We start from the raw sequence: 24,050 nt of genomic DNA on the forward strand, positions 1-24,050 counted from the left end.
CTCTGATAAGCAAACAGCGCATAGGCAGCAGCAAAGAAAGGAGTTCGAATGATGTCGGTGTATATCAAGACTCTTATCTGTCGAGCACCAAGGAAATCAGAAAATCCAGGCAATCCAAATGAGTATAAAGATTTATTGCAAGTTCTCTGCAAGAATCTGAACTACTAAAAGGTCCAAGCAAATTGGCGGTAGATAAGAGTGAAAGGAATTCAAGGTGGGCGGGATTTAGATCTCTTATGGGCACAAAGGGATTCAAGACTGATGATGCGTTTGATCCTTCCCTCCCTCAGGTTCAATCTAGTCATCTCCTACAATATCCTTGGTTTATAATTTCAGGACTTGCTGCCCTTTGCCAGTAAGGGGCAGTTTGACGAAGCTGGGCAAGCCACCCTAAATGGACTCGACCAACCGGAGCAGACCCCGGTGGCCCCAGAGACATCCTCCTCCTTGGACCAGCTGCCTGAAAGCCAGTCCTTGCAGCTTCAGCCACAGGAGCAGACGGTGGTGGCTACCCCAAGCCTGATGACAGCAGACGACATGCGGCGAGCAAAGCGTATCCGGGTAAGTGAAGAGTTCAACCCCTGGCCAACCTTGCATTTATGTTGCACTCATCTACGGCGATGTTTCTCTACCTTGGGAACTCGCAGATACGTGAACTTCCAACTCCCAGAATTCTCCTGCCAGCCTAAACCAAACTGTTATATCCAGGCATGGAATTAAAAAATTTCCTAGTGCCCAAATTAGGGAAAAGTCAGCATTGGAGTTTTTGCCTCTTTGGCAACTCGTGCTGCTCTTTTATGAATTGTTTCGGGTGGTGGCGAAACCTCCCACGCTGGGGAAACTGGTCACCAGTTGAAATTGATTGTATTTCATTTGAGATCTGGGTCGAAAACAGTAACTGTAAGAGGGACCTTGGAGTCCTAGTGGATGGATCACTTGAATACGAGCCAGCAGTGTGCACTAGCAGCCAAAAAAGCTAATACAATCCTGGGTTGTTATAAACAGAGGCATAGAATTAAGATCACGTGAAATATTAGTACCACTTTATAAAACCCCTAGTAAGACCACACCCGGAATGCTGCAACCCATTTTGGTCACCATGCTACAAAAAATGATATTGAGACCTTGGAAAAAGCTCAGAGAAGAGCAACTAAGATGACCAAAGGCCTGAAAACTAAACCCATATGAAAAATGACTGCAGGATTTGGGTTTGGCTAGTCTAAAGAAAAGAAGAATTGGAGGTGACATGATAGCACTATTCCAGTATTTGAGGGGCTGTCACAAAGAAGAGGGGGTCAAATTATTCTCCAAAGCACCAGAGGGAAGGACTAGAAACAATGGTTGGAAACCAATCAAAGAGAGAAACAACCTGGAATTAAGGAGAAACCAACAGTGAGGACATTTAACCAGTAGAATAGCTTATCTGCAAGGATCATGGGTGCGCCATCACTGGATGTTTTTAAGAAGAGTCTAGTCAGTCACTTATCTAAAATGGTATAGATTCTCCTGTTTGAGCAGGGGGCTGGACTAGAAGACCTCCAAGGTCCCTTCCAGCTCATTCTCTTCTAAAGAGTGTGAATTCTAAAGGTTGACAATATTTGGTGATCCTTTCCTGGGAACCTTGGTTTGTATAGGCTGGTTGGCAAGCAGGCATATTCTGGATGAGGTGATGTGCATTAATGGTTTGTTGGCAGCACCATCTGTACATATGTCATTGTTAGAAGACCTGGCCAAAGATGTACAGTGACCTTGACTAAATTACTAAATTTACTGAAAGACACGAATGTTGAGATTAAGGAAATTCTGCTAAGCTTTTATATTTGGGCAGGGGGAAAAATTAGCTAAGAGCAGGTAGGTGCTGCTACCTATTGTGCCCTTGTTGCTATTTAGTAGATATTTTTCAAGCTCTCACAGCTGGAAAGTGCCAAGCATCTGATATGCATTTCCAAACTCTAACGGACGTCCCCTCAACAGCTTAAACCTTTTCTCATCCTGCCTTCTGCAGTGCAAACTTGGATAAATGAAAGCATTTCTGGTAAGAAAGCTGCCCACTGCTTGTTGCGTGATGTGGGTTGAGGGATCCGTACTAATAGTCATTGTTGTTGTTTTTTAATTACAATTGCACCTTCTACCTTGCCTAGATTTATTTCTCTTAGAGTCTGAATGCGAATTAATATTTCATGCTTGGGAAACAAGCCGTGTTTAACAAGGGAAGAGAAATGGTAGTTCGTGAGTGCAAATTTTCTTTTGGGTTTTCTCCTACTCTGTAGGGGTATACAAAGTCCCTGCTGTCTTTTCCATCTTCTGCTGGGTTGGGGTCCTGTAATTGGAGATTTCCTGTAAACAGTGGAGAAATAGTTCCTGCCCAATTATTTGCTGACATCAAACACCCCCGTTTAATTATCGAAGCATGCAGGACATTTGAAATTAAGACTGCCACACCAGTTGTGAACTGCTCCCACCCCAATCTAAAATGAAATAATTCCAACTGAAATCGGTTAATCTAGGTGGAAAGGAAACAAATTTGTGGAATATTTTCGTTTCATGTATGTGTAAAAAGAAAGAAAGAAAGAAAGAAAGAAAGAAAAAAGAAAGAGAGAGAGAGAGAGAGAGAGAGAGAGAGAGAGAGAGAGAAAGAAAGAAAGAAAGAAAGAAAGAAAGAAAGAAAGAAAGAAAGAAAGAAAGAAAGAAAGAAAGAAAGAAAGAAAGAAAGCTAACAATGAAGTTCCATAAGAAGAATATTTGAAGGTCATATTCTAGAATCATTATTACTTTCTAATATTTGACAGCGAGATGGGTGGCATATAAATTTAATAAAATGAACAAACGAATGAATAAATAAATACGTCCATAAGTGATACTATACAGTCTTTGGTTTTGCTTTCCTGTTCTGAGTGAAAAACAGGGTTCTGCAAATTTGAGCATATTTTTGTACATTTAAGGGGAAGCATCCTTTTTCATAAAGGGAAACAATGTTAAGAATCCAAACAGTTGCCCAATGTTCTATTCTCAAAGATCCATCTCATCCTGGGCACCCCTTTTTTTGGACTATTACCATCTGGCAGACGGTACAAGATAATAAAAATAAGGACAAATAGGCTAAAAAACAGCTTCTATCCCAGGGCAGTAACTCTATTGAATTCTACTGTATAGTGCAATATTAATGCAATATCAGGGGTTTTCAATTCAATGTACAGAATGTGAAAGATGTATGTTTGTGTTTATTTTCATAGTCATAATGTACACTGAAGATGTTATTTAATTTCATTGTACGAGGTGCAGTGGCAATAAAGTAAACTAAACTAAACTATTCCTTCCTTATTTTAAAGTGTCTTTCTTTACTTCCCCCCCAAAAAAACTAGAGTCCAAGTGTTCAGTCATGCAGTATAGTCATCTTGCAATTATTTTTTGGATATTGCAGATGTATCTTTGGGCAAATCTATCGACTTTCTTCTCTTTACACCACAGACAGATGGTTTACAGGTCTTTGTTACCATGTAATCTCCTCAGTATCCTGGCTGGTTAACCTATCCCGTTCTTGGATGTATCATTTCAGAATGCAGCCCTCCAGCACTTATTCATCCGGAAGTCATTCCGTCCGTTCAAATGCCTGCATTGTGGGAAGGCGTTCCGTGACAAGGACAAATTAGACCAGCATTTAAGGTTCCATGGACGGGAAGGAAATTGTCCTTTGACCTGTGATATCTGCAATAAAGGCTTCATTAATAGCAGCGCCCTGGAAAGTCATATGAAGTTCCACCTGGATCAGAAGACCTACTCTTGCATTTTCTGCCCCGAGTCCTTTGACCGTTTAGACTTGCTGAAAGATCACGTGGCCATCCACATTAATGATGGCTGCTTCACTTGTCCTACCTGCAAAAAACGCTTTCCGGATTTTATCCAGGTGAGTTTGTGGTGGAGGATCAACCATAAAGTCATTTATGGTTGCCGTTCCGTGCGATTCGTTCCTTTATAACTGGAATCTGCCATAAGATCACAGTGTCAACTCATAAAACATTCCTATGCCTGTTTTAGTAGTTGCCATAAAAAAAAGGGGGGGGGGAGGAAGGAAATCTGGAAGAGCTGTTGAAAGCAGAAGCACATTCCAACTCTTAGCTTTAAAAGATTGTAACTAAAATGCCAGAGATTTTGCCCCCGAATATATTTAATTGGAGAACGTGAATGATGACACCCAGCCTGTGAATGTGCTCAATTGCAGAATCTGGTTTATGAGACACCCAGGGGAGAGGGTCACAGTAACTGTAAATTACTTACGTTACGTACGTTAGAGTTGGCTTCATATGGGGCAATGCCAGTATGTCGCCTCTTAATAAATCCTTTGAAGTTTTTTGAAGTTTGTCTCGAGAGTCATGATTTAATTAGAGCAATTGCTGGAATCCTGGCACACAGTTTGTAAGTTACACATTCTTTTTTTCTTTCCATTGAGATCTTTTCAACATGGGGAAAAATTGTTATGTGTTAAGTTTTGAAATGGATTTTTCCTGTTTCCCAACCAGGTGAAAAAACACGTGCGCAGCTTCCACTCGGAAAAGATTTACCAGTGCACAGAATGCGACAAGGCTTTCTGTCGGCCCGACAAACTGCGACTTCACATGTTGCGGCATTCAGATCGCAAGGACTTCCTCTGCTCCACCTGCGGCAAACAGTTTAAGGTAGTACATCTGAGGATCCAGGGTGGGCAGCTGCGGCAGCTTTACGACCTGAGGACTTCAACTCCCAGAATGATGTTTCAGGAATTCTGGGAGTTGAAGTCCGCAGGTCATAAATTGTCCCACCCCTGTTACAGGTTCTTCTTATATCATCATCATCATCATCATCTTTTAATGACCCCCATAATCCCTTGCAGGGTGGAGTCTGGGCAACTGAATGTAGCTAGCGGAGTGTTTTAATGGCCGGATGACCTTCCTGTTGCCGGTGCGGAGTTTTTTTTTCTCCCAGCAGATATATTCTCAGTGTGCCCAGAGAGAAAAATATTTGCCTCTACCTAGGATCGAACTCACAGCCTCCCGATTGTGAGGCAAGAGCTCCACCTCTAGGCCACTGAATACCACTCCCCATTAGGTTCTTATGCAGAAAGCAATAATAGGTTGACGTGGCTGCCAAGGCTCTCTTCAGAAAAGAAACCATCTGTCAACACCTAACTCATGCTGAATTTGGCACAAATGCCATGCGCCTTCTTGCCTGATGCATGTGCACAAGTGTGTGTGGGTTGTGCTTTGGTTCAGCAAATTGGGAGCAAATGGTTTGGCGTAATGGAAAGACAGATTGAAAATACGTTACAGAGGAGTGAGTCAACGGTGTGAAGCCTCCAATGGAAGGCCCATTCCCAGACCTGTTCGTTTTGTTGCACTGTTAAGAGTGAGATTAGATCAGGAGTGGGGAATTTCAATGATCAACAGCTTTGTGAAGCATGGACAACAATGTGGAATTCGGGAAATTGGATTTCTAGACTGTTTGAAGTGCCATAGGTTGATCTTTTCTAAATTAGAGGTGTCTTAACTGAAATTTGCAAAGGAAGCATTTGCTACACATTTTAATATCTTTTAAAGATTTAAATGTATTGTTTTCTATACAATTCCCCTTCCACTCATAATCATCTCAGCTTACATTCCTTGATGCTTAACACAAATCTAAATATTATTTAATTTATCTTAAGTGTCTTAACTACTGGAAGGGTTCTGGTCATAAATCCGGTTGTAATTTCTTTTAATATTTTTGTGAGCATTGTGGATTGATTAAATTCTGTTATCTGTCACCAAACAAATTCAATGGAAGTTTTAACAAATACCGTATATACTGAGTATAAGTCGACCGAATATAAGGCGAGGCACCTAATTTTACACAAAAACTGGGAAAACTTATTGACTCGAGTATAAGCCGAGGTGGGAAATGCAGCAGCTACTGGTAAATTTCAAAAATAAAAATAATTAATTTGGGAAACGATCTCACTATCATGAAAGGTTTAATTGATTCACTAACCCAAAAGAAGAAGATGATGATGACAGCGGGAGGCAGGAGTCACTCTCTTCCCCTCCCTCGGAGGCCCCCTGAGTCAGGAGTCACTACGCCGGCGCGGCCCCAGTCCTGCCGCCTCGGGAAGGGAAAGGCAAAGCGCTTTTTGCCTTTCCCTTCCCGGCTGGGGCTGTTGGGAGTCGCTGCCGCCGGAGCTGCCCCAGTCCCGCCGCCGGGAAGGGAAAGGCAAAGCGCTTTTTGCCTTTCCCTTCCCGGCTGGCTGTTGGGAGTCGCTGCCGCCGGAGGCCGCGACTCCACACCATTTTTTTCAGAGGGATCTGACCTCGAGTATAAGCCAGGGGGATTTTTTCAGCACAAAAATGGGCTGAAAAACTAGGCTTATACTTTAGTATATACAGTATATTTACTTGCTTTTGTTCATGATTGATGTGCTTTAGAGGTCAACTTTTAAATTTTCTATGTGACCAGGCATTTCGCTTTTGTCTCTTCTCACTCTTCTTTCCGATTATTTTGATTCTGCCCCCATCCTCCACCCCCAGAGAAAAGACAAGTTGCGAGAACACATGCAGAGAATGCACAATCCAGAAAGAGAAGCCAAGAAAGCGGACCGAATTAGTCGCTCCAAAGCCTTCAAGCCCCGGATCGCCTCTACGGATTATGAGAGTTTCATGTTCAAGTGTCGCTTGTGCATGATGGGTTTCCGACGACGAGGCATGCTGGTGAGTTAGATATTCCAGACCCCTCAAAACCCTAGCCTATGAAGCTCCACTAATGAAAGCTGGAGGTTAAGGTTTCCCCTGTCCAAATCTGGGGCACCATGCTTGTAAGCACTGGACTTTTTCCCTTCAACCGAAAAGAATGAACTTCTGAAAGCTGGATATTTCAAAAGGAATCCTTTATTGAAAGGGAGTGAATCTCAGCACTAGTCAAAGCAGAGTCTAAGGTGTTTCCAGGCATACAGTAATAGATAAAGGGAGTTAGAATCCGTCCCCTTATTTAAATGTGGATTTAGTCAAACAAAGAACCAACATGTTAATCCCTCCCCTTCTCTGGGAACGTATCTTAGAAGAGTTCCCAGGGGTATCTTCCAGAGCTGGAATTTTTATGGTCCCTTCTCATCTTGTTATCTCTTCAAGAGGTGACAAGTTTCTAGACATCTGGCTCCAATCCTCCAGTTGTATATCATGTGCAAGTTATACAGAATCAATCTAAGATTCAGGGTACATCAAAAAGGATTACTTGTACCAACTTCCCCTCCCCCCTTCTTCTTCCATTGAAGAATGGCAGATACACGGATCTGACAATACTGGTCTCTTGCTTCCCAGCTGAGGGAACCAATGTTGTATGAAGACCCTTCCCATGACTGTCAGCATTCCAAGTAATAAATACATCCATAGCAAACAGAACTCCAAGGCAAGATGATTCCTCAAAGAACAGTTTTATTTGGGGATATCATATTGGCACAGACTAGTGAAAACCAACTCTGAGCGTTCCCACGATTTTCCACCTCATTAAAAAGTGAAAGTTTCCCTTTCCCCAAAACAATAAGTCACATTGTCCAATCTAGGTTTACTTCTCTCTTCTTCCACTCTTCGGCCAGCTGTTGGAATGTCCTTGGTTCACAGGAGAAATTGTTTTGTTTTGGCTACAAAAGCCCAACTGTCTCTATTCCCCCCTCCCTACCCCTCAGCTCCAGCGTGACAATACTGAAGCCTAAAAAATGGCCTCGGTGAGACCAGCTTCAGGGTTGACAGTGGTCATGTGGCGAGCATGAGTGTATGCCAAGACTCATGGAATGCTGTTATCTTCCCACCAAAGTGGTACCTATTTGTCTACTTGCATTTGCATGCTTTTGAATTGCTAGGTGGGCAGGAGCTGGAACAAGTAATGGGAACTCATCCTGTCCCACCATGTTTGGGTCTCAAACAGTGTCTTTCACCACTGAACCACCACACGCTCTCCATTAACTAGACACCATTTAATAAAGGCAGTCTGTGTGTGAGCTTGAAGGGGTTGTTTTTGTTTTTGTTTTTTAAATTAAGAGCAAGGATGGACAATCCCCAGGACTGAGACTGCATGCAGAATCAAGTTCTTTTTGGAGTTCAAGAGGCTCTTGAAAATGGACCATTGTTTTCCTTCTGCTGTCAGTGGAAAACCATCTTAAGTTGGCCATCCCATATTTGGAGCAAGGATTATAGGAATATCAAGCAAAATTGCTTTCTTACAGAAACACCCTTTGTTGTTTCCCTTAAATATCGCTCCTGTGAATTTATGGCACTTGTGCTGCCGTCCTTCCTAGGAACATTGGAGCTTCTTCTGTAGTATTCTCACAAATACGCTGTGCCAATGATTAGATTTAAGAGAAGGATTTAAGAAAAGTCTGGCCATGGATTGGAAGTTTCAAACCCTAATACTATACCCCATCCAGGCACCATATTATTTATTAAAATCAGGCTCTCTTTGGCTGAGAAACAAGAGAGGTACTTGACTCATAAATGAAGTATTATTTGTAGCATGATGTGAATAGGTTCACAAATGGCTGAAAACAGCCATCCTGTTCATCAAATAAACAAATTACCAGAGGCCCAGAAAAATCCAGATTGTGCCTAACCTTCGTACTTTTTAAAAGGGAGATTTCCCGCCCCCCCCTTTTTTTTTTTTCTTTTCATTTGTTGGCTTTTAAAACTCAGAATTTACTCCAGTGGGTTTATTTAATTTTTGTCATAAATTTGATAAGATTTTTCAACACTGGTGCCTCTGAATTTGGAAATTGCGTTCAGAGTAGACTCCATTTAATGACTTCTTGATGTTCAATACTATATTGACTGTTGAGTGGGAATTAGTATTTTTGCAGTAGAATAGAATAGAGCTGGAAGGGACCTTGGAGGTCTTCTAGTCCAGCCCCCTGCTCAAGCGGGAGAACCTATACCATTTCAGACAAGTGATTGTCTAGTCTCTTCTTCAAAAAGTAGATGGACCACTTCTCCATTGGTATATCATCTGGGTCTTCTTCCTTTAGGATTCCTGGATCTCTATGCCTTATTGTTGCAAGAAACTAAATATAAGGTTCTTTGTTGTAACATAAACCGTGGTTCATTTTGTGGCTCTAATGCTTTTTTTTAAAAAAGTGATTTCCTTTTTTTTTTTTAAATCTTAGGTGAACCATTTATCAAAGAGACATCCTGATATGAAAATTGAAGAAGTGCCAGAGCTAACACTGCCTATCATCAAACCTAATAGAGATTATTTTTGTCAGTACTGTGATAAGGTATGAACTGAACCCACCTCTATATCGGCTGTATTCAGGTAGTCCTCGACTTACAACAGTTCACTTTGTGACTGTTCCAAGTTTTAACGGCACTGAAAAAAGTGACTTATGGCCGTTTTTCACACTTATGACCGTTGCAGCATCCCCTCTGGTCACGCGATTTACATTTGGATGGTTGACAGCTGATTCACATTTACAACGGTTGCAGTGTCCCAGGGTTCCTGGGATCAACTTTTGTGACTTTCTGACAAGCAAAGTCAATGGGGAAGCCAGATTCACTTAACAACTGGGTTACTGATTTAACACCTGCGGCGACTCACTTAACAAATGTGGCAAGGAGAGTCATAAAACGGGACAAGCTCACTTAACAAATGTTTCACTTAGCGACATAAATTTTGGGCTCAACTGTGGTCGGGACTCAAGGGCTACCTGTACATGGGATTAAATGTAACTGATCTGGAGATTTTCTTCCTTCAGATTGAATTATTAGTTGCTCAGAGGACCCAAAAAGAGAAATTTCTAGGAGGCACACACACATGTCTCACATACTTTTAAAAGAGGATAAGCATATATCTTACCTCTGGAAATCCAAATTGCTCTTTTATTAGAAAATTAGAGTGCTTTGAAGATTGAAAGAACTGCTGTATAGAATGAGGGGGAGCTGTGTTATATAAGGCATACTGTATTATCTCTTTGGTTTTCCATTAGCAATCTCTAAAATGTGATTTTTTTAAAAAAATAATAATATCAAAAACCTTTGGCTACTCAACCAGATTAACTAATAAAGCTATCCTACTGAAGGACACATGTCATCTGCTAAGGCGAATGAAAAGGCTAATGTTTGATTCACACATTCAAACAATTAGTCTTGATCCCTCAAATAAATAAGCAGGTAGAATAGAACAGAGATTGTTGTACAGAAACAAATAGCAGGCATGGTTCTATTAAAAAATGCTATTGTGAAATATATCTCTTAGATACGTTTCTGCAATCTGGTCAAAGAACAGTAAAGAGAATAAATGTGATTCTCTTTTTCATAAATACCTTTATTTGTGAAACTCCCGTTACGTTATATTAAAATATCTGTTGTCTTTTAACTAGTAAGGCACTCTCTGGCTACATGCTAGTCACTGCGTTTCCATTTAGTTTACCTGGGATACTCAGTTTGCGTTCTAATAATCATAAAAATGAAATAAATTCCCTATCGATTAGTATCACAAGAAACACTAATTAAGGAAGCCCCTAAATAAACTCTTTATTGCAGGAGTGTATCTCCCAAAGTTTACAAGTTTTTCATTTCCTTTCCCTTCCTAGACTAGGATATAAATAAGTTGATTAAATATGGTGGGGTCCTTAGTGATCTCTGACCTTGCTTGTTTTCTTGCAGACGCTTCCTTACCCAGCTAGGTAACATTATCAGTGGTAGGAGGGAGCGAGGTTTGGTTACATGTTCTATTAATAATGGTTTTCTTCTCGTTCTTACATGGAATTTGACTGTGGATTTCTAACTTCTCTTCTCTCTTGCCCAGCCACCCAAATTCACCTATTTGTATCTCCCCTATTTGTATCTAGAGGAGGTACAAGGTAAAAAGTAATAAGTGTAATAAGATTGAGACTGGGTTAGGGACTTCTGTCCTCACTGTGAGTTTTGTTGGGGGAGGGGACGCACGAAGGGAGGCTCAGCCAATCTCATTGTACACATGTTGTACTCTGACAATAAAGGTAATAACTAAAAGGAAGCTGTCATATAGAGGATCTAATAAGTCGCCTTCCGAGGGAGGAAGAAAAGCTTCATCGTGGGACACCATCTCCGTTCCCACAGCTCCCTGTTCTATCGTTGTCTTCTCCTCCATCTTCCCTGAGCCTTCACGCTGCCCAGTAGGCAGGTCGGCAATCGGGATTCAGGACCTCGGACAGCTCCCGGTACTGGGCAGCTGCTTGGCAATTTAGAGATTCGGGTTAATGTCAGCGTTCCAACTAACCAACTCCAACTCAATAAACTCCAAGACAAGCACTTCCTCAAAGTTCCATTTTATTAGAGTTGTCATATTGGCCCATCTGGGAAAACCCGAATCTGAGAGTTCTGGGTTTTCTCTTCCCAAAAGAAAATCAAAGATCCATCCCCTGCACCCACCAGTCCATCACATGGCCCAATCAAATCTTCCTCCCAGCTGGAGACCTTCCTCCAGGCACTCCTCTCCAGGTGCAGGGTGACTTGTCCTTGACTTCTAAGAAAGAATGTTGTTGAGTCTAATCTTCTACTCTCTATTAAATCCCCCCTCCCAAATTCCCAGGCACAAAATGTGCCAGCCTCAAAGCTTCCAAGTAAAATATGGCTTCCAAGACTGACAGAAGCAGCCTTTCCCAGAAGTTGTAACTGGCTGTTATTTCTTCTGAAACAATTAACTTCCTTCGAACTATCATTGGTTGTCACGGCAAGAAACAGGGAAGGTGAAGTGATGACAGTTATCTATGAAGTGGCCTCATTTCACAAAGCCGTTGTGGCACAGCTACGGATACAAACCAGAAACTAGCGTGATCGCAGCGCCGTATTAATTCGGGCAGAGAACAAATGTGAGAGCTTGTGTTGTTACAGGAAATGCCACTCCAAAACTCATTGTTTTCTCACTGCTTCAACAGCTCCCTCACACATCTGTCGGTGTAAACACAGGAGCAAGCCAACAACAAATCTGCTTCTGAGTTGCCACATAACAGCTGGTGGAAGTAGAAATTGTTATCCAAGGGTCTCCCGGCAGTTGGCTGGGAGGCTAACACCGGACTGTTTCAAAGGCTGTGCCTGGGGGTCACGGATTCATTTTTCTCTTCTAGGTTTACAAGAGTGCCAGCAAACGGAAGGCCCACATTTTGAAAAACCACCCAGGCGCAGAACTTCCTCCCAGTATCCGAAAGTTGCGCCCAGCAGGCCCAGGAGAGCCGGATCCAATGCTGAGCACGCACACCCAGCTGACTGGAACAATCGCCACGCCGCCTGTTTGCTGTCCTCACTGTTCCAAGCAGTATAGCAGTAAGGTATGGCGGGTGTATGCCTAACACCCGGAGGTTTTCGTGTACCCACTTCACTCTAGCTATTTTTTTTTTTAAAAAAATCTGTAATAATTGCATATGTTGTTGTTGTTAGTCACGAAGTTGTGTCCGACCCATCATGACCTCATGGACAGCGTTCCTCCAGGCCTTCCTGTCCTCTACCACAGGGGTCTCCAACCTTGGCAATTTTAAGGCTTGTGGACTTCAACTTCCAGAGTTCCTCAGACAGCTTTGCTGGCTGAGGGACTCTGGGAGTTGAAGTCCACAAGCCTTAAAGTTGCCAAGGTTGGGGACCCCTGCTCTACCATCCTCTGGAGTCCATTTAAGATCACACCAGCTGCTTCAGTCACTCCATCCAGCCACTTCCTTCTCTGCCATCCCCTTCTTCTTCTTTTGCCCTCCATCGTTCCCAGCATTAGGCTCTTCTCCAAGTCCTTCTCATGAGGTGGTCAAAGTCTTTGAGTTTCATCTTCAGGATGCGGCCTTCCAAAGAGCAGTCAGGGTGGATCTCCTGTAGAACTGACCAGTTGGCTCCCCTTGCAGTCCAAGGGACTCGCTGGAGTCTCCTCCAGCACCAGAGTTCAAAGGCCTCCATTCTTTGGTGCTCAGCCTTCCTTAGGGTCCAACTTTCACATTGCAATTGCATATACTTGTGTAATATGAGTATTCATTGGATGTTCCCTCAATGGTTCTGTTTCTTTTAATTAGGCTACAGCTGAACATATATTAAGCAATGTCCCTTTTGAAGCCCGGCTGTCGTTCCCTCCCATTGTATAGTCTTCTGAAAATACCATCACCTCGTTTAAAATGGTCCATCTAAGTTTCACTTAATTTTAAAAGATCATCTTCCATGGTTTACACTTCTCACATTCCATATTCAAGCTGCATGCAGTAGACCTCCTTTCAATATTAGTATCAAGAACCAAGATTTCCTGGGGAGCTTGGACTTTGCATTGCTTCCACAATGATTCATTAAAGTTATGTAACTTTTTCTAGTGATTAAAGGAATGTCTTTTGAGAGGCTTCCTGTTATTTAGCACCCAAACTATTTCCCTATAGCTCTCTTGACAGCAGAAGAGAAGTGGTTGCCGGAGCTTCTTCTCGTAGAACTGGAGCTAGTTTTAGAGATCTGTCTGTCTGTCTTGTCTGTCTGTCTTGTCTGTCTATCTGTCTAACACTATTTATAAACTGCCCCCAATTCTAATGTTCTCTGGGCAGCAAACAGCAAAACACAGAAAACGCAAAGGCAGACAATAAAATGATTGATAGAATCAAGAAAGACAGCCCTAAAATATTTCCTGTGATGGATACCCACATTCATCCTAGGGCCAAAGTCTTAGTGAAATATTACAGTTTTTCACCTGCTTTCAAAATGCAAGAGGGCTCTGGGAAAAAAATGTATTTCAGGGTGTGGGGCTACCACAGAGCAGCACAGTCATCTAGCCATGGTCTTGTGTACTTCTTCAAAGGGGAGAGATAATTCTCAGCAGCTTCTGTGTAGATGTATGGACTGGATAGACTCATTCAGTCCCGGCAAGACGATGCCTGAACACCTTGAGGCTCAGTCTTTGTAAAGCAAATTTCCAAGTTTGTTGTTCAGAGCTTGAGAAATCAAGACTTCATGCCAGGATGAGAGAAACAGTAAATTTAGGTTGTGCTTCCATGTATGGACTGCTGTCTATATTTTGACCTGACTGAGGAAGATGTCCACAATCCGAGCTGATATCCCCCCCCCCCCCATCTTCTAACATTCCTTCTTTCTGCTTCTGCACAGACCAAGATGGTGCAACATATTCGCAAGAAGCACCCGGAATATCCCCAGATCCCAACGAGTACAATACATGTACCACTCACAACCGCAGTCATTAGTGCCACTCCTGCTGTCCTAACTGCTGACAGCACTTCCGGAGAGACCGTTGTGGTAAGAATTCAGGGATATTCAGTATTTGGAAGATCCGATGAAATAAAATAGCCATAAAAGGCCAATGTCAGCTATGGAATTCATCTCTGACACATAGTTGAAGGAAGTGGGAGGGAGTGATGTTAATTGAGTAGCTCTTAGTAGACAAAATATATTATTTTGATAGTTCAAGGTCACAGAGTGTGGCCGCAGAAAGAATTAGAACTTATTGTGGGATTGGTGCACGTGATTTATGATGTGAAAGAAAAGGGGTGGGTGTAGGTTGAGTCTTGTGGGAAGCCTGAGAGGAAACTTTAGTTTCGGAATTCCACAGAGGTGCCAAGTTTCTGTTTTAATAAAGCACTTTGAGATTATGGTTGTCTCGGAGTTACTGATTGGAACGGATAATTTCTGGAACCCTGACAGCCAAAAGATTATAGAGGGTTTTTGTTTCATCTTTAGATACTAGGATGTCTGTCTCTCTGTCTGTCTGTCTGTCTATACACATATACATATACATATACATATACATATATATATACATATACATATACATATACATATACATATACATATATATATACATATATACACACACACATACACATATACACATATACACATATATGTACGGCATTCAGCTTTGTTCGGGTATTTTCCCATGTCATTATACTTGTGCTTTTAAAGTTGTAGCAACGTTCCAGCAGAATCTCATCTGCCATCATCAGGCTTCTGTATAGTGTTCCTCTGTGAGTCAGAGTTTCATAGCCGTTTCAGTTTTAAATTTGGGGCTAGCCTACCGCTGTGCCAGAATGGTTTTTTCTTCATCCTGATTGGTTTAAGAAAACATACATACATACATACATACATACATACATACATATACATACATACATACATATATATTATATATACATATATACACACACACAATTTAAAACTGTATAACAATCTTCCTTTCCCTGTTTTCCCCTTTGTAAAGACATCGGATTTGTTGACTCAAGCCATGACGGAGCTGTCCCAGACTCTGACCACTGACTACCGAACCTCGCAGGGTGATTTTCCACGTATTCAATATATTCCTGTATCACAATCCACAGCTGGCTTGCAACAGCCCCAACATATACAGTTGCAGGTTGTGCAAGTGGCTCAGGTGAGTGGTGTTTGCATTTCCTAGAAGGCAGAGGACTGGCTTGTGACAGCAATGGTGTTGAGCATCTCAGGAATAGAATGGAATGGAATGGAATGGAATGGAATGGAATAGAATGGAATAGAATAGAATAGAATAGAATAGAATAGAATAGAATAGAATAGAATAGAATAGAATAGAATAGAATAGAATAGAATAGAATAGAATAGAATAGAATTCTTTATTGGCCAAGTGTGGTTGGACACACAAAGAATTTGTCTTGGTGTAAATACTCTCAGTATACGTAAAAGAAAAGATACATTTGCAAGAGTCAAGAATCATAAGATACAACACTTAATGATAGTCATAGGGTAAAATAAACAATCAAATCATACTAGGAAACAGTTAGTATAGATCGTAAGGATACAAGCGACCAAGTTATAGTCATACGGTCACAAGTGGGAGGGGATGGGTGATAAGGAGTGATGGGAAGATTAATAGTAATAGTACTGCAGACTACCTGTAAATAGTTGGACCGTGTTGAGGGAATTATTTGTTTAGCAGAGTGATGGCATTTGGGAAAAAACTGCCCTTGTGTTTAGTTGTTCTGGTGTGCAGTGCTCTATAGCGTCGTTTTGAGGGTAGAAATTGAAACAGTTTATGTCCAGGATGTGACGGGTCTGTAAATATTTTCACAGACCTCTTTTTGACTCGTACAGTATACAAGTCCTTGATGGAAGGCAGGTTGGTAATAACTGCTTTTTCTGCAATTCTAATTATATTCTTGAAGTCTGTGTCTGTCTTGTTGGGTTGCAGAACCGAACCAGACAGTTATAGAGATGCAGATGACAGATTCAATAATTCCTCTGTAGAACTGGATCAGCAGCTCCTTGGCACTTTGAGCTTTCTGAGTTGGCCAGAAAGACTATTCTTTGTTGTGCTTTTTTGATGATGTTTTTGATGTTAGGTGTCCATTTTAGGTCTTGTGATATGATAGAAGCAGATATTATATAAAACTGAGCTAAATAACAATGGAGTAGCAGTTATTCCCAGGAGGAACATCAAAGGGTTGAACCCCAGGATCTGGGTGGGGCAGGACAAGATTAGATTAAATCCAACTAGGACACAACAGGACAGTTGCTAAGTGGCAATCTGTATTACAAAAGGTATCCTGTTAATTAAGAACGCCTTAGCAAGAGTCTATGGAGTTTCCAAGTCATCCAGGTCATAGTTGTCCCAAAAGTGCTTTTTTTTCAAGAGGCAACTTGACTTTTTGGTTTTTCTTTGAAGACGTTTTGTTTCTCATCCAAGAAGCTTCTTCAGCTCTGACTGGATGGTGGGGAATGGAAGGATTTATGCTCCTTACAGAGAGCTGGTCATTTGCATCCTTTTGAGAGGATCGTAGAGGCCACTTGGAGGTTTATCTCTGTCCTCAGGGTCACCACAGTAGTGTGAATGGGTATGCGGCCTTCTTGGAACTGCTGAAAGGATTGGAGATAGAGGATGTCGTATCCTCCCCCCTCTGTTGAGAGGGGGCTGTTCAATTTGGACCCGGATGGCCTCTTTGACCCCTCTTTCAAACCAGCAGTCCTCTCTGTCCAAAATGTGGACTTTGCTGTCTTCAAATAAAGAGATAAAGGTCCTTTATCTCTTACACACAGATGGACTGCTGAATCTTGTCCTGATGGGTTTGTTCTCCTGTAACGTCCCATGCTTCTTATCCGAGAAGTGCCAAAAGTTGAAGCCAAGCCTTTGAGGATGTAAAACTGTTCCCTGTCATTGAGTGGTGGTTTATCTCTGTCATGTGGTTACCCTTGGAAAGCAGGTGTTGGCACCAAACTGATTCTTGACCCTTTGGGCAACGAAGAAAACTTTTGCAGAAAGAATTACACGGGTTGACTTTTAAGACTTGTACCACTGAAACCACAATTCTAAAGTCAACTTGGACGTAACATGTTTTCTCCTTTAATTTTTTTTTTAATTGAGTATAAACATTAAAAACATTGAACGTGGTGGTCTTCTTTGACTTTGTATATATGTATATAAAACTATATATATACGGACATGTTTTTTCCTGATCCTCAGGCTACCTCACCTCACCAGACCCAGCATTCCACTGTAGATGTTGGCCAGCTACATGACCCTCAGTCATACACCCAGCATGCTATCCAGGTACAGCATATCCAGGTCACCGAACCAACCTCTGCAGCCCCATCATCTTCACAGGTAGGTCATGCAGTTGTGTATCATGTGTGCATGCTGTTCTAAGATGCAAGGACATCTCAAGGCAGCAGATAAGGTGGTCCCTAAAGGTAAACCACTTAGAGACGGCTGTAAAGCGCTGTGAAGCAGGATATGAGTCTAAGTGCTATTGCTACTGCTGCCAGTGCAAAAGCCCAAAGTGCTGTGCGCAACATTTTACTTTGGAGATAGCAAGGCCTTACAGCCTCTCTCTATGTGGTTCACAAAGTCAGCCTATTGCCCCCAACAATCTGGATCCTCATTTTATCGACCACAGAAGGATGGAAGGCTGAGTCAACCTGGAGCTGATCAGGATTGAACTGTTGGCAGTCGGCAGAAATAGCCTGCAATACTGCATTCTAACCACTGCCACCGCGGCTCAACGTGATGATACAATGCTGTTTTTGAATTTCAGTAAATGCAGAACCTTGACCCTCAGTTCCAAATCGTTTACTTAGAAATATTCTAGCCAACTATATGGATGTTCTTGTTGCACTGCAAGGCTTTGGTCACTTGGAGTTATCTTGATTAGAAATGAAAAGGTTGTTTGGGGCTTTGTAGTTTTATTTTTCAATCATCCTTTTCAACAGAATAGGATGAAATAAAACGCTATAAATGAATGAATTAGGACGTTACTGTTTACTGATTGAAAAGCTCTGTGTGTGAGTGAGAGATGGGAATTTTAGACCCAAGTAACAAGTAACTTTAGTTCTTCCGTTCCTGGAACGTCTTTTCCTTTGTTACTCCAGGTTGGCAGCCAGCCCTTAAGTCCTTCCCAACCAACTCAGCAGGAACTCAGCCCTTCCCAGATACAGACAACCCCCCCCTCGCAAAATCAATCACAGGCAGGTTCTTCAGTCCAGCAAGCCTATCTTCCCAACACCTGGAACTCGTTCCGCACTTACCGTATGTACCAAATATGCTCAGCGATGCTCTTTCGCTTCCCTGTAAAAACCACTTACACCTCGCTCTTAATTTCTGAGCTACGATTTGATTGAAGTATTGTTGAAGTCATCCGGAGAGAAACAAAACCTCTCAGGTTCCTTGATATTTGATGCAACATTTCCTTTCCCCAGCTTTGGGCATTTTCACTCATCTGATCCATGGGGCAATATTTGGAGAGGTATAATGGCCTAAAGGTGGAGCTCTCGCCTCACAATCAGGAGGCTGTGAGTTCGATCCTAGGCAGAGGCAAATATTTCTCTCTCTGGGCACACGGAGAATATATCTGCTGCAAAAAACAACAACTCCGCATTGGTGACAAGAAGGGCATCCGGCCAGGAAACCCTCAGCTCCACTCAGTTGCCCAGACTTCACCTCGCAAGGCATTATGGGGTCATTAAAAGAGGATGAGGGTACATACCTATTCAACTCTCTATTCTGGGAGTTGAAGTCTACTACAGGTCATAAAGTTGCCAAGGTTGGACGCCCCTGTTTAGCATGTCAATCATGTCTTGTTAGAGATAATGAACGGGATTCTCTCATCTTTTCTCCCCCAGCCTCCGAGATTCAGATGATGACAATCCCTCAGGGCCAGTATGTGATTGCAGAGACAGCTGTCGGTCCTCCTGTCACAACGGTGACCACAGGGCAAGTCAAAGCAGTTGCCCAGGTAAGACGCAAAAGCACAACCGTGTCTGAGATGATTAAATACGTCAAGGCTTTTGAATAGGCCTATTCGGAAATAGGCATATTATAGGCATGGGAGATTATAGTAAAGGTATAACATATCTAATAGTCCATGTCACCACTGCTGCAAGGTTAGCCTTTGCCCAAAGATGGAAAGGTAATGAAATGCCAGACGAGATGGAAATAATCAGGAAAATTTGGATGTGCGCTGAAATGGACAAATTAACTTAAGAATTAAAAAATAAGGCTGAATCTGCAAATTTGGGAGTAGTTTTACCACTGGTTGAAAAAAAAAAAGAAAGGAATAGTGTATTAAAGATGACTAAGGTTTATATATATATATATATATATATATATGTATGTAAATTTGTATTACTCTTTATATTTGTCACTTGATGATGTAAGGTAAGTCGGTATGTTGGGATGTATGCACCACGTTCATTATTTTTAAATGTTTTTTTCTTTTTGTTTGGCATATGAGTATTTTCAAGCTGCCCAGAGTTGCTGACAGTTCCACTGATTAATTGTTTAACTGTCAGGAAATTTCTCCAACCTAGAACCAACGAGAAATTTCCTGACGGAACAAGTTAATCAGTGGAACAACTTGCCTTCAGAAGTTTTAAATGCTCCAACACTGGAAACTTTTAAGAAGAGATTGGACTACCATTTGTTTGAAATGGTGTAGGGTCTCCTGCTTGAGCAAGGGGTGGGACTAGAGGATCTCCAAGGTCCCTTCCAGTTCTGTTATTCTATTCTAATTCAATAAATCAGGCGCTTTGAAATAAATTCTTTGACCATCTCTGAGGAAAATATGCATCACTTGGAGCAGAAGACATGTTGCCAATATTTTCTTTTGTGGGTTAAATTTATGTGCCACTGTCAGCAACTCTGGGCAGCTTGGAAATACTCATATATTATTTGGAGCAATAATTGATAAATGAGTATGTTCATTATCATGCCATACAGATTGGCCTCGACTTACAACCACAAAAGTTGAGCCCAAAAGTTCTGCTGCTAAGTGAGAATAATCGTTAGGTAAATTTTGCCCCACTTTACAACCTTTCTTGCCCTAGTTGTTAAGTGAATCACTGCAGTTGTTAAGTTAATAATACGGTTGCTAAGTGAATCTGGCTTCCCCATTGATTTTGCTTGACAGGTCGCAAAAGGGGGATCACATGACCCCGGGAACACCATGGCAACCGTCGTAAATATGAGTCAGTTGCCAAGTGTCCAGATTTTTATCACATGATCCTGGGGATGGTGCAATGAAAAACGGTCATAAGTCACTTTTTTCAGTGCTGCTGTTTAACTTCAAATAGTCACTAAACTAATTACCTGTACTAACTGAAGGCTTTTTTAAGGAAAGGAAATACATTGTCATGCCCCTTTCAGAGTCAGAATCGGGAGGAAGATGAACAGCTGACTGGGGGCTCCGTTGGCTGTGGAGGAAACTGGGGAAGGGCAAAGTCCGGGTGGGCAGAGCAGGAGAGAGATAGAACAAGGGAGAAGGATTTCAGAGGAAGACCCAGGCCCACCCCCTCTTCATCCTAGGGCACGCAGAGAGGAACGGAGAAGGGAGCAATGTGGGTTGCGTGGCTTACGGGGGAGGAAAGGGCCCTGATTCCCTTCATTAGCCACACCTGGGAATTAAAGTTTATAAGAACTGAATGTGGACTGCGGCAGCTGCTGGGAGCAAACGTGACTTTATCCTGTGTTGTCTTTGCTTATCTGTGTTCCTGGTGTCTTCCCAACCATGTGAATTTTGTCGTGCCTTCACGTCGGGAATTCTTGCTCATGCCCTGCCAGACAAATTACCTCAGTTTGGCTTGATTGGACTTAAAAGTTACAGTTTTTGTTGACCACGTTTTGGATTTGATTCTCTGCAGTCAAAGGCTGCTCCTGGGAGAGTTTTTCTCCAGCCAGAAGGTAACCAGGACATTGGGGGCAAAGTTGGAGCTATTAAAGGGACTCTTATTGATTATCTGACTGTGTTGCCTTTGTGCCATGCCCCTTTGGGTCATCACATACATGTGTATAATGAGAGTGAATTTATGTGGGTTTCTTTCCCCCCCAGACACATTATGTGATCGCTGAAAGTCAGCCCGAGCTGGAAGTCAAGCCAAACCTGTCTCTTTCGAGCGGCATGGAAGTAGATTTGTCTCAGCCACCTGTCCATGCCGACTCTTTGGACTCGCAAGCGGCCAGCGAGCAGCAAACGACACAATACATCATTACGGCCACCAGCAACACCAACGGCGTCGGTGACCTGCACATTGAAAAGCCATGACCTTGGTTTGCAGCAAAGAACGAAAAATATGCGGCACAAGGGACGTTTGAAATCTTCATCCCGAATAGCGAAGGCGCCCAAGAGCTCTTTGACAAAGTATATTTGTACACCCTTGAAGTTCTACCTTACATGCTGAGGCTTTGCAGAGCATCAGATCTAAACGAAACCCAGGCAAGACCTTACAGGACGCCACCGTTCTTCTGGACCCGGTGCACAAAAATGGACACTAAGCCTCTTCTAGACCTCTCCCCCAATTGATTCTCCCCCCACTTCCCCAATTGTGGACAGTTTTTCAGCAGCGGAAACAAAGTTGCTGAGCACATAACCATTGCCAGAGTCTATCTCTCGTGTACATTTCAGTTGCTTACATTTCTTTCGGCGTTATTATTATTATTTTCCTAAAGTTGCCTGTGAAAGAAGAAAATGCGCAGCTGGAAAGGGAGAATTAAAATAAACACGCAGCCTCGGAACCAAGACTCGATTACCAGCCATTCTTTCCTGACCGTTGTATGACAGAGAAGACAGTGAAACTGTGAAGCTGTGCAGAACGCAGTTAAATTATTAAGAATTAGGTGGTTGGTATTGTTCAAATACCCCCGTGTTTACATAACCATCTGCACTGCCCAAATATTCGGTCCTAACGAGGATGAGGGAAACTTCCTTGGAGGCCCCATAAGCCTCATGAAATCAGAGGAGTTTGAAAAACACACAGTCTGAGCCATTTGTGTCTTTGATTGTGTTGTGTCTTTATGAAACAGGGATTCACCTTCCTTTTCTCCTCAAAACCAATAAAAAGACTCAGAGATGGTTTAACGTGTGGTGGCTTTCAGTGTGTTGATGAACGATGGGTATGAGAAGGAGGTGAATGCAGAACAAGCCAAAACTTGTTTCTTAGGCTTGTCCTAATTCCGTTGCTACAAGGAGATATAAGTGTTGAAAAATAAGCTCTAACCTCTTTCCGTTCTGGACAGGTTGCTATGCTGCAGCTTCAAATCTTATCTTTTCTTTTCTTTTTTTTTCTTTCTTTCTTCTTTCTTTCTTTCTTTCTTTCTTTCTTTCTTTCTTTCTTTCTTTCTTTCTTTTCTTTCTTTCTTTCTTTCTTTCTTTCTTTCTTTTCTTCCTTCCTTCCTTCTTTCCTTCCTTCCTTCCTTCCCTCCCTCCCTCCTTCCTTCCTTCCTTTCTTTCTTCCTTTCTTTCTTTCCTCTCTTTTTATTGTGGCTTGTGCTGCAGGAAACATACCAAGGGGAGAACAGACTTCCATGTTGGATAAATGGTAGATTTTTGAAGGTAGTTTCTGTTCCTCTTCAAACTTGCAACATGCATTTATTTAAAACCAAGTGGAAAAAATAAATTTTCCTGTTGCTTTGCTAAGGGGATCAAGAGTGCAGCTTTCTTACCAAAGGATGGATATAGATACGCGCATGCGTGCACGCACACAAAATTTTTATTGATCCCCTGGCATTTCTTCTTGGGATGCTATTGTGAAATACAGTAGATTTATTCCAAGTACTAAATTTATTTTCTCCAACCTTTGTGATGCAATAAATGGGTGTGCGGCACAGAGCAGCTTTATCCTTTCATTCGAAGGAGGAAATTGATTTAAATAGCAATAGATGCTCAGCAGTCATACATAGTCAAACTGATTGCTCCAAAATGTATTTGACAATGTCTCTTGTAAACTAATCCCAGTGAGACATCATCCTGCAATAGAAACTGGAATTGGAGGGGGTGGGAATAGATGTTCCTTAAAGTGGCACTTATTTTGTAGCTAAAGCCTTTTATTATTACTGGTTTATTCATTCTACAAACAGAGACAGTTAGTTGTAATCACTTGAATGCTGTGTAATTATAACTGAGGAAGTCTGTAGGGATTCTCCGTCACCAGGTCATGGTTGTACCAAAGGTGCTTTTTCAGGAGGCAACTGGTCTTTCTTGTTTTTTCTTTGAAGACATTTCACTTCTCATCTAAGAAACTTCTTCAGCTCTTCCATTCCCCACTATCCTGTCAGAGCTGAAGAAGCTTCTTAGATGAGAAGCGAAATGCCTTCAAAAGAAAAAAAACAAGAAAATCCTGTTGCCTCCTGAAAAAGCACCTTTGGGTATAACTGGGGAAGTTTCAGTAACTTAAAAAGGTTCAAATTTTCAAGTTTCAGTAACTGAAAAGGTTCAAATTTTACTGCCTATTTACCAAGAGGTGGATACTACTATAAATGAAGCAATAATAAGTAGAAAACTATTTTTTAAAAAAACCCACACAGAATTTTTTTGCAAAACTCTTGACTCTGGCATTTCTGGAAAGTTAAACTCTTGTACTTGACACCAAAACAACACACTGACAATGTTATTCTGACCAGAGTCATGCAGGCTAGGTAGATGTCAAGTAAAGACAGTTTATCGCACGCTAACACAGCACCAAATGCTCACCAATAATACTGGTTAAGTTTCACTCTGAATTCACTCTGAGTTCCCCTCCGTCTGGGTTCCCTGGTTCCTCAAACTAGCTGGGCCACGAGACAAAGAGGGAAGTCACAATGCCCCCAAACACTCAGTCCGCAAC

At 42.0% G+C, this 24,050-nt stretch overlaps 1 protein-coding gene across 2 annotated transcripts in view; it reads left to right on the forward strand.

Moving 5' to 3' along the window:
- PRDM10 (PR/SET domain 10) overlaps positions 1–22,306 on the forward strand; it is a 57,058-nt gene extending 34,752 nt beyond the window's left edge. For both annotated transcript variants that reach the window (XM_026678616.2, XM_026678615.2), the window contains exons 11-22: positions 337–561; positions 3,557–3,904; positions 4,518–4,673; positions 6,534–6,713; positions 9,152–9,262; positions 12,092–12,292; positions 14,082–14,228; positions 15,190–15,360; positions 17,422–17,562; positions 18,327–18,483; positions 19,077–19,189; positions 21,281–22,306. In XM_026678616.2, coding sequence (XP_026534401.2) covers positions 337–561; positions 3,557–3,904; positions 4,518–4,673; positions 6,534–6,713; positions 9,152–9,262; positions 12,092–12,292; positions 14,082–14,228; positions 15,190–15,360; positions 17,422–17,562; positions 18,327–18,483; positions 19,077–19,189; positions 21,281–21,493 — 2,163 coding nt within the window. In that variant the 3' untranslated portion in view covers positions 21,494–22,306. The remainder of the gene's footprint in view (positions 1–336; positions 562–3,556; positions 3,905–4,517; positions 4,674–6,533; positions 6,714–9,151; positions 9,263–12,091; positions 12,293–14,081; positions 14,229–15,189; positions 15,361–17,421; positions 17,563–18,326; positions 18,484–19,076; positions 19,190–21,280) is intronic.
- The last annotated feature ends 1,744 nt before the right edge of the window (positions 22,307–24,050 follow it).

Source organism: Notechis scutatus, chromosome 7, assembly GCF_049901735.1.
Source record: "Notechis scutatus isolate UNSWTSFEM ecotype Mainland chromosome 7, rNotScu1.2, whole genome shotgun sequence".
In the NCBI taxonomy this organism is placed as follows: domain Eukaryota; kingdom Metazoa; phylum Chordata; class Lepidosauria; order Squamata; family Elapidae; genus Notechis; species Notechis scutatus.